Here is a 9,830-nt window from a genome sequence, read left to right on the forward strand (position 1 = left end):
AAAAGTGAAAAAATCTTTTTAACGTGAACCCGTAAAAATTAGGCTCGAAAGATGCCGAATCATTCCGAACTCTTCCAAACATCGTCGCGACAATCTCGAAGTAACACGAGAGTTGTGAAACTAAGAGAAATGTCAACAAATTTTGGTAAACCAAAACACGTTGTCGACCTCAGCAGACTCTATCTACAAAAAAAATTAATGCTCTCACATTACAATTTTTGATACACACAATATTGAATAACGGCATTGTGTGAATTAGATGTTTCAAATACTCGCTCTGTGGACATAAACGAGCACGATTTGCTCATATTAGCCAGAAGGAAAACGTTAACAATCACGTGTGCCCTTACGCTAGTTACGTGGATCACCACGTGCAGGACGTGTGGACGTCAGTCACGTGATACGATTCAGAATTCCGACAAAACCCGAAGGTACTGAATATGGCGGAGATTGAATGCGATTTATTCAAAACAAGGAATATATGATCCCTAGATTTCGGCTCTTTTATAGACAGACATATGGTTTTGGGGCGCTTAACCATCAGCGTGTCCATATTCAAATGTCAAATGTTAAAACGACATACCGTTACAGTGAAAATTACAAGAAGTACACCTTTAAGGCTGTTTATAAAATAGTGCCAGTTGCCGTTTATTAATAATACCCGTCATATCCCATACAATAATTATATATAATTTGTTAAATGTTAAACTCACAACTTACGTCAAATAGCTATCTTTGGTTCATAAAAGCTCAAAATCAAGCACACCACTATATAATTTTATTACATTTTAACCTTTGGTATCACCAAAGAAGATCTTTAATTAAGGTCGTTTATAAAATAGTGCCACCTGCCGTTTATTAATAATACCTGTCATATCCCATACAAGAATTGTTTGAATGTTAAACTCCTGCATATATTTATGAATTAATGTTGTAGGGGGGACTCTCGTCGTTTTAACTGTTTCTTCAAATGGTCATGGTGAGATGTCATCTTTGTTTTATCATGGGTATTCTGTTTTGGGCCGCATCGTGTCTGATATGACCACAGAAGGAATCCTCACACAGGTGGGTACAATTGTCGGTGAAGCATACCGGCAAAATAGTCACCCGAAACAGCGTGCATTTCATAGGATATATAATTTTAAACACGTCACAGAAAACTTCTAGGAAATCATGCTAATTCCTTAATGATGCGTTTTCTGGAGCAAATTGATACTGGGTTGATGTGTTTGTAATATTCTTTTTTATTCCTTGTCGGTAAAACTGGAGGGGACTATAGTGTTTGTTCCCGTCTGTCCGTCCGTCCGTCCGTCCGTCCGTCCGGATTTGGCTATCAGATGATAACTTTGACGGATTTTGACAAAATGTTTAGAATTTAAGAATGAAAAAAACAGCGTGGGATTTAATTTAGGGTTAGAAGTTCAACAACAAAGGTCTCTATTACTAAAAATAGATTGTTTCATAAATTTTAGCTTCGGATAATAATTTGTGTCACACATAGACAGAATTTATACAAACTTCATACAATGATAACATAACTAAACAATCATAACTTATCATAGATTAGAAAATCTAATTGACGGTAGGGGATGTGTTGCTTGCAACACTTACTGTAAGCTTCTTCATTTTACATTCGTTGTCGATATTCTATTCTTTTACACACTGTGTCAGTAACTTGATCCGGCATTGACGTCTTGTGAAATGTGATAATTCCAATTTAACCCAGTTTTGTTAATGTGATGACCCAAATCTAATCTAGATTTGTTTTGGTTTTATCATGATCCAGATTCGACCTTGATTTGAATGTTTAATGCGAAATAGGTAAGAATTTAGATTGCTAGAGGAATTTCTGAGCTGGTACAGGGTAACATTAAGTGAATGGAATATATCTGGGGTGTTTTCGTAATTTAATGGGTTTTTTGAATCATGTTACTGTAAGTTGTCTATTTTTATATTAATATAGGAGGAATATCTGGCAACTAACCTCCATGTCTTTTATGGGAGAAACGAAGATGATTTTAGGGAGCCATTTACAAGTGGACTACCGGACATAAAGAAACTCGGACTGGAATTGGTGTCTATTAAATTAACCACACGGCATTACAATACTCGTACGTTAGACGTTATTGACAAAGATCTGGTAAACCAAATCTACATGTGTTCTGCCCGGATTGTTTATGCTTTACAACCAATCGCCATTTAAAGTTCAAATTCTAGTTTAGGGTTTGTGACAGTGGACACCTAAAACAACCTTCATTAGATTAAGATTATTTTATAGGTAAATCTAAAAACATTCCAATAATTCATCAGTATTGACTACAATAAGCAGTTATAGAAACCTGGTCTTTGTGTTTGCACCATATCATTGACATATTTTGGAAGATTTGGTTTTTTACTTCATAATATACTTTATAATTTATACTTTTATAATAACGGCATAGTTGGTATATTTTTGTTATTACTCCAAAACACATATTTACTACAGGAATATTTATATTACGTATTTAACACATTGTGAACAATACAATGTTATCGTTATAATTTTTACTATTGAGACAAAGTAATACAGAAAACAAGATACAAAACTGTAAACATGCAGAAAATACAACAAAATGTAATTTAAAAATAGCTTGCAAGAGATAACAATACAAATTTAAACTGCTTAATACACAAACGCTTTTAAAGACCGAGATGCAGATACTTTAAATCAAACAATGCATTATTGTATTCCACACAGGTTTTACTTAACAGGGAGCATGATTTACAATAAATCTGATTCCTGACGTTGCCAGGGATCTAAATCGGAACCTCTGGATTACTAGTTTGACGCTAAATCGATCGAGATAAATTCTCTCTAGCCGAGCGGTATATTGCGGCCAGTATTGACCAGGGTTACACTTATAAGAATATAAAAGACCTTCATTGTGTACCATACAGATACTCCAGTTTAGCAAATATAGCACAGTATGGATTTTTTTTCATTATGACATGACATTACACAAATGAAAGACAATACACAATTTATCATGTCATAGTTGGATATGACTTACCACCTAAAGTGTATACTACCTTACTGTAGATATGACATAGACGGCAAAAACAATTTTAACTATGGCGGTATTTGGTTATACCAGGTATATTATTTTGAATTATAAGTGCATGGTAAGTTGTCATTTAACATATATACCATGTACTATTTAACGAAAATACGACATTACATGTTTAAAACAATCATGAAAATAGAAGCAAATAAGCAGCTTTTGTCACCACAAATGTACAGATAAGTATTGACAGCATGCAATTTGACAGGATATGCACTAAATGCAGAAAAAATGAGAAAAATAATCAGTTCACCATAAAACTATACACTCTGTATTTACTAAGACAAACAGATTATCGTATTTTATTATGAAGATGATGTTAAATGAACTATGTGATGTGTTCAGTCATTGCAATTATAATTATTTTATTTTAATGTTTTAACAGATACCACAGACAAGCTGAAATATTCCCAGATGATGGTTGCTATGGTGTTTCCATGGTTGCATCATGTTGTATACGGAGGATTGTCAAATTCAAGGTCCGAGAAGGAAAAAGAACAAATCATCACCCAATACTTTGACAGATTACAAACATACACCTACAATCATTCTGACTTCATACCGTACATTTTCTTTACAGAGGTAGTGATCAAAAGAAACAAAAAATAGGCACAGCAACTCATGTGCGTATAATGTGATAAGTCTCATTTTACCGATTTTTTCCTTAATCCGAAATTCTATGCATATATGTGGTTGACATTTATGCTATTGGCGACGATGATTATATATAAAAGACAGATTTTATTCCTACAATTACCAATTAGAGTGCCAAGTATTTGAACTTTTCAGCCACGGCAAAGAATCACAGCGATCAAGTTGTGACATATTCCCAATTATCACATAGCTGGCCTGTCCAGCCACGACATAACCCATGTCAAAAATATCGTAACACACATGTGTAAAAACACTATCATGACGTCACATGCAGATTTGACGTCATCATTTCGGTATGACGTCTGATGATTGTTTCAGTAGACTGAAACGTCACATTTGAGCCGGATTTCTACTGTTTTATATAGTGACCAAATTTAAAGTTTTGCTTATATATATATTAATAAAAGTTATGTGATAAATAGGATCTTGTACACGTGGCTATGTGATATGGAATTTATCAAACTCGTTAAATAATTTGATTTGCCACTCGCCTAAAGGCTCGTGGCATATTAAATTTTTGAACTGTTTGATAAATTCCATATTACATAGTCACGAATTAAAAGATCCTTTATTTATGACGTCAAAGAACCCAGAACAAGTCTATAGACATTTCTCTGTACGTAAAATATTGGCGTTGTCTGGGTTATCGTGAACTGCAACTTACAAATATAACTGTAATGTGGTCAAATGGAAACCTTTTAGCTTTGTGTGACCCCCATTGAACAATACTTCCGCTGTGGTACGAGCAGTCTGATTGCGAGTAGAAAATACTTGCCTATACCGGGTGAAGTGATCCGTAAGCACTAGTATGTTGGGATATCCTCCCTTCGACGTTTCCAATGTCAGATACAGACCAGCTCCTGTGGCTGTGTGGTGATAATGTTCTTCAATGGTGCACGCTTTGCTGTGGGTGTTTTTTCTCATAACACATATACAGCGCTTGCATGATATACTTATTCAGAAACTGATTTGTGCATTTTATGTGTCTTCTAAATGTGAAATTTGTAAACATCTTGTTGATAACTTTGAAATTCAATTTTATTTAAAGAAGCCTTTGAATTCTAAAACTAAACAAATAGTGCGTAAATACTGCATGCAAGCCCTCTCTCTGCATATTGAAGCTGGCAGTCATAACGCCGTTCCCAGAGGCGATAGACTTTGTACTGTTGTGACAAAAATGATGTAGAAGATGAAATGCATTTTGTATTACTATATCCTGCTTATTCTTAGCTACGTAAAAAGCCAAGTGTATATGAATTAATTATGTCATTTTCATCTAAAAATGTAAAGAAATTAAATTTGCTGGGGAAATATTTGATCCAGGCAACAGAAAAAAGGAAAATTCTAAATAATCTGCAGTGGTATATCATACTCATATATTAGTCAATTTGTTTAATTTGTTATGAAGTATATCGGAATTATCCTCCTCAATCTTGAAACATAACAATGATTATTGTATTATGTATTTATGTATTTAATAAACTTATATGCTGTATTGAATTTGGAAAATAAAAACTTGAACATTTGAGCTGGATTCCATCTCTTGTAATGCCCGCTGAGCCGGACACATGTCGCGGCGCTGAGGGTGTGTTCCCGCTACGCCTACATTTTATAACAATAGGTAAAAAGATCAAAGAAAGTGTAAATATAGTCTGTGTCCAGTTTCTTACTGCTTGCAATATAATTTTATAACACAATTCTTACGGGCAGTATAGTGATTTTTTCCTGCAAAAATATTTTTAACGGCATCGTAATCTTCTTTTCAAAATTTATACATGTAAATATAAAATATCATGTTGTATGCTTTCGATTGTAATGCTAGGTTTACACTATGTTCCCGGCGACCACGGTAGTCCCGTTTGCCCGGAACGTGGTGCGCCGTGGAATTTTGGCTATTTTTGTCTCTGTATTCAAGTTGATCTAGGTCTTTTGAAGTTTTGCCACGGTCTTTTACAGATTACGTGGTAGAACGTGGATATAGGGGAAAGTGCTGTTCTCAGAGGTTAAAGGTACACTACGGCTTAAGCATGGTCTATCAAGGATACCACTACGTTCTCTCTAGGCCTGTTACGATCTGATGAGGTCTGCTGCGTTTTACACGTTTTGATCGGACTCCAATACGTTTTTCACGGTCCGCCAAGGCTTACTAGGGACGAAAGTCTGATGCCGGGCTTTTTTGGAGCAAATGAAACAATATTTATTGCCGAAAATGTAATTTCAAACACGTTTTGATTACAAAATTATAATTTTTTCTCTAATGGTTCTCACTTAATCTGAGGTTTTTCAATGTAAAACCAATTTTCATGATGTAATACTTACCATAACTTTAGTATGCAAATACGCTACCTACACCCATCTTTGTAGCCCCAACAAACATAAGATTTGAGAATCCCGTCTCCCTACCGTACCTCATCTCGTACTCGACGAGAGTAACATAGAGTGGTCTCCCTTCCTCAAAAACCCTTTATGGAGCCACAAGGGCAAAATGGCTGAGGAGGAAAGGGGAGGAAACAGAAGGGTGGGACTCCATAAAGTTATGGTAAGTATTACATCATGAAAATTGGTTTTACATTGAAAAACCTCAATTTCATTTCAGTAATACGTTACCATAACTTTAGTATGCGAATTCGTCTTACCGTAGTGGAGAGTCCGAAGCCAGGCAGCCCAATCAAACGTCAAATCCAGGAGACAAGCCCCAGTAGGGAGAATAAAAAGGGGTTCCAGGAACCCCCCGAAGGAAAGGGATAAAAAATGGAATACCTCCCAGAGAAAAGAGGAGTACCATCGTGATGCCTGCCCGCATACAGTTAAAACCAAAAATAAATACCATGTCTAGGGCGGAGGAACAGTCACAGACTGAGCCGCCACAACTGGACCCAAGGAAAACAGTCCCTCAGAATGAGAGGACAGGGACCGGAGGTAAAAGTCAGTGAAAGTAGACTGACCACGCCAAAAGGCAGCAGACATGATGTCCTGGAATGAGGACCCATTTAGGAGAGCCAAAGAAGCTGCAAGGGCTCTAACCTCATGAGCCCTCACCTTACATTTCGCCCGAGATAGATCATTAGATAGCTCATAAGCAATCTTGATCACCTGACATATCCATCTGGAAATGGATTGGGAGGAGATATCCTGCTGACCCTGTTTAATGGGCAAGAATAGACGAGATCGAGTACCTCGCCCCCCCCTAGTTTTATCAAGGTAAAACCTAAGTGCTCGACAGGGGCACAGCAACTGATCATTCTCCTCAGACTCAACAGAGACTGTCAAGGAAGGAATCCTAATGGGATCGGGCGAAAAACCAGGAACCTGATTCTTTGCCAAAAAGGCAGGATCAGTGAGAAGGGTAACGGCAGAGCTATCTCTGGCCCAACGAAGGCACGAAGAGTGAACAGACAAAGCATGGATATCACTCCTCCTACGGCCTGAGGCAAGGGCAAGCAGGAAGACAGTCTTAAAAGTTAAAAACTTTAGGGAGACAGACCCCAAAGGCTCATAAGGAGCCCCCTTCAGTGACTCTAACACAAGAGCTAGGTTCCACTGTGGAGCTAACTGCCGTACCCTAGGCCTGTCCAGACTGAAGCCCCTAATCAAAGCAGACAACGAGGTGGAAGAACCTACCTCTCGCCTATCATGAAAAGACAGTACACTGGCAATAGCCGTGCGGTATCCCGCAATAGTACCAGAGGCGAGATTCCGTTCCCTAAATAAATAGAGAAGGAAATCTGCAATCAGCTGGACAGAAGCCTTGATCGGATCAATCTTCCTGCCGATACACCAATCACAGAAGATCTTCCAGCGTGACTGGTAGACGGCAGAAGAGGAAGACCTAATTGATCGGGCGATGCGGGCTGACACGTCCGAAGAAAAGCCTGCCTGAGCGAGGCCTCCTGAGATAGCTTCCACGCGTGAAGGTGGAGGATCTCGGGACGTGAATGCATCGTCCGTGACCGAGGCTGGCGCAGGAGATTGGATCTGAGTGGAAGAACCAGAGGAACATCCACCAGAAACGACAATAGCTCCGGAAACCATGGTTGTCTCGGCCACAGGGGCGCTATCAGAAGGAGGGAGCAATGATGCGTCCGAAACTTCTGTAGAACCCTGCCCACCAGGTTGAATGGAGGGAATGCATAAGCCTGCATCCCCTCCCAATCCAGAGATAGCGCGTCCACAGCCCAAGCCAATTGGTCTGGCACCGGAGAGACAAAGGTTGGCAGCTGATTGTTCAGGGAAGTGGCGAAAAGGTCTATATGAGGCCTGTCCCACACCTGACAAATGCCCTCGAAGATCGAGGGATTTAGTTGCCATTCTGTCAGAACCGGCTGGCGGCGCCTGGAGAGAGTATCCGCCAGAACATTCAACCTGCCTGGAAGATGCTTGACTAGAATAGTCAACTGCATTTCCTGACAGAGAAGAAGAACACGGATAGCGAGGGCACAAAGGACGTGGGACCTTGTCCCCCCCTGTCTCTCCAGATACGCGACAACTGTAGAGTTGTCCGTAGCCACACAAACCACCTTGGAATGCAGAATCTTTCGAAAAGCCTGCAAAGCCAACAGAACAGCCCTCATCTCCAGCACATTGATGTGCTCGGAGAGCTGATCCCCAGACCATTCCCCCGACCGGCAATGGCCATCGAGGTAAGCCCCCCAACCTGTCATGGACGCGTCCGTGAACAAGGTCATGGTGGGAGCTGGCTTGGACAACGGAACCCCCTGTAGAACATTGTCTTTGAGAGTCCACCACCGTGCAAACTCCTTCACGGACTGGTTGAGAGGAAGCCAAGCCTCCCATTCCCTGCTGGCAGGAACCCAGTTCGCGAGGAGAAACATCTGGAGAGGTCTGATGTGAAGTCTCCCAAGGGGGACTACATCTGCCAGGGAGTTGAGATAACCCAGAAAACTGAGAAACCAACGCACCTGGACGTGTGACCAACTGATGAAGGTCAGAGCAAGATCTCTGGCCTTCTCGAACTTCTCCAAAGGTGGAAGGGCAATGCCCTGAACCGTGTTGAAACGGTTTCCCAGGAAGACAAAGTCTCGAGAAGGGGAGACCTCGAACTTCTCTCTGGAAGGAATGAAGCCGACTTTGAGCAAAAGTTTCAGGACCAGACGGGTGTTCTGCACCAAAGATTCCCGCACTAGGTGGAGCATGAGGGAATCGTCGAAATAGATGTGAACATCTATTCCCCTGGAGTGCAGAAACCCCACGACAACCTGCAGCAGCTTGGTGAAAACCAAAGGAGCTGTCGTGAGCCCGAAAGGCATGGCCCGGAACTGAAAAACCTTCCCGTTGCAAGTGAAACGGAGGAATTTCCGTGCCGACTTCTTGATGGGAATGTGGAAGTAGGCATCCTTCAGATCTACTGAAGTAGCCCACATCCCCTCTCTCACCGAAGCTATGATGCTCCGTGGAGTCTCCATCTTGAAGTGAGGAGAATCTACGTGCCTGCTGAAGGCACTTAGATCTATGATGGGACGCCAAGCTCCGGACTTTTTCCGAACCAGAAACATTCTGGAATAAAAGTATGACGTCTGATGATTGTTTCAGTAGACTGAAACGTCACATTTGAGCCGGATTTCTACTGTTTTATATAGTGACCAAATTTAAAGTTTTGCTTATATATATATTAATAAAAGTTATGTGATAAATAGGATCTTGTACACGTGGCTATGTGATATGGAATTTATCAAACTCGTTAAATAATTTGATTTGCCACTCGCCTAAAGGCTCGTGGCATATAAAATTTTTGAACTGTTTGATAAATTCCATATTACATAGTCACGAATTAAAAGATCCTTTATTTATGACGTCAAAGAACCCAGAACAAGTCTATAGACATTTCTCTGTACGTAAAATATTGGCGTTGTCTGGGTTATCGTGAACTGCAACTTACAAATATAACTGTAATGTGGTCAAATGGAAACCATTTAGCTTTGTGTGACCACCATTGAACAATACTTCCGCTGTGGTACGAGCAGTCTGATTGCGAGTAGAAAATACTTGCGCATACCGGGTGAAGTGATCCGTAAGCACTAGTATGTTGGGATATCCTCCCTTCAACGTTTCCAATGT

General features: G+C 40.0%; 2 protein-coding genes across 2 annotated transcripts; one reads left to right on the forward strand and one right to left on the reverse strand.

Annotated features, from left to right (window-relative positions):
* The first annotated feature begins 953 nt into the window (after nucleotides 1–953).
* LOC138312194 (uncharacterized) lies at nucleotides 954–4,108 on the forward strand. Its single transcript, XM_069253194.1, has 3 exons — nucleotides 954–1,065; nucleotides 1,964–2,159; nucleotides 3,487–4,108. The coding sequence occupies exons 1-3, from the start codon at nucleotides 985–987 to the stop codon at nucleotides 3,708–3,710; spliced, it is 501 nt and encodes a 166-aa protein (XP_069109295.1). The 5' UTR covers nucleotides 954–984; the 3' UTR covers nucleotides 3,711–4,108.
* A 2,479-nt stretch (nucleotides 4,109–6,587) lies between these two features.
* On the reverse strand, nucleotides 6,588–9,268 carry LOC138312192 (uncharacterized). Its single transcript, XM_069253192.1, has 2 exons — nucleotides 7,865–9,268; nucleotides 6,588–7,730 (listed from the first exon to the last, which is right to left on the reverse strand). The coding sequence occupies exons 1-2, from the start codon at nucleotides 9,266–9,268 to the stop codon at nucleotides 6,588–6,590; spliced, it is 2,547 nt and encodes an 848-aa protein (XP_069109293.1).
* Between the last annotated feature and the right edge of the window lie 562 nt (nucleotides 9,269–9,830).

The sequence above is a fragment of the Argopecten irradians genome, unplaced genomic scaffold, assembly GCF_041381155.1.
Source record: "Argopecten irradians isolate NY unplaced genomic scaffold, Ai_NY scaffold_0241, whole genome shotgun sequence".
In the NCBI taxonomy this organism is placed as follows: Eukaryota; Metazoa; Mollusca; class Bivalvia; order Pectinida; family Pectinidae; genus Argopecten; species Argopecten irradians.

Excerpts from the sequence above, each read along its gene's own strand:
- LOC138312194 (XM_069253194.1), top strand. The coding sequence starts at position 985 with ATGTCATCTTTGTTTTATCATGGGTATTCTGTTTTGGGCCGCATCGTG. Across the intron at positions 1,066-1,963 it reads CAGAAGGAATCCTCACACAG|GAGGAATATCTGGCAACTAA; the intron begins GTGGGTACAATT and ends ATATTAATATAG. Across the intron at positions 2,160-3,486 it reads GGTAAACCAAATCTACATGT|ATACCACAGACAAGCTGAAA; the intron begins GTTCTGCCCGGA and ends ATGTTTTAACAG.
- LOC138312192 (XM_069253192.1), bottom strand. The coding sequence starts at position 9,268 with ATGTTTCTGGTTCGGAAAAAGTCCGGAGCTTGGCGTCCCATCATAGAT. Across the intron at positions 7,731-7,864 it reads CATTCCCTCCATTCAACCTG|ATCCAATCTCCTGCGCCAGC; the intron begins GTGGGCAGGGTT and ends TCTTCCACTCAG.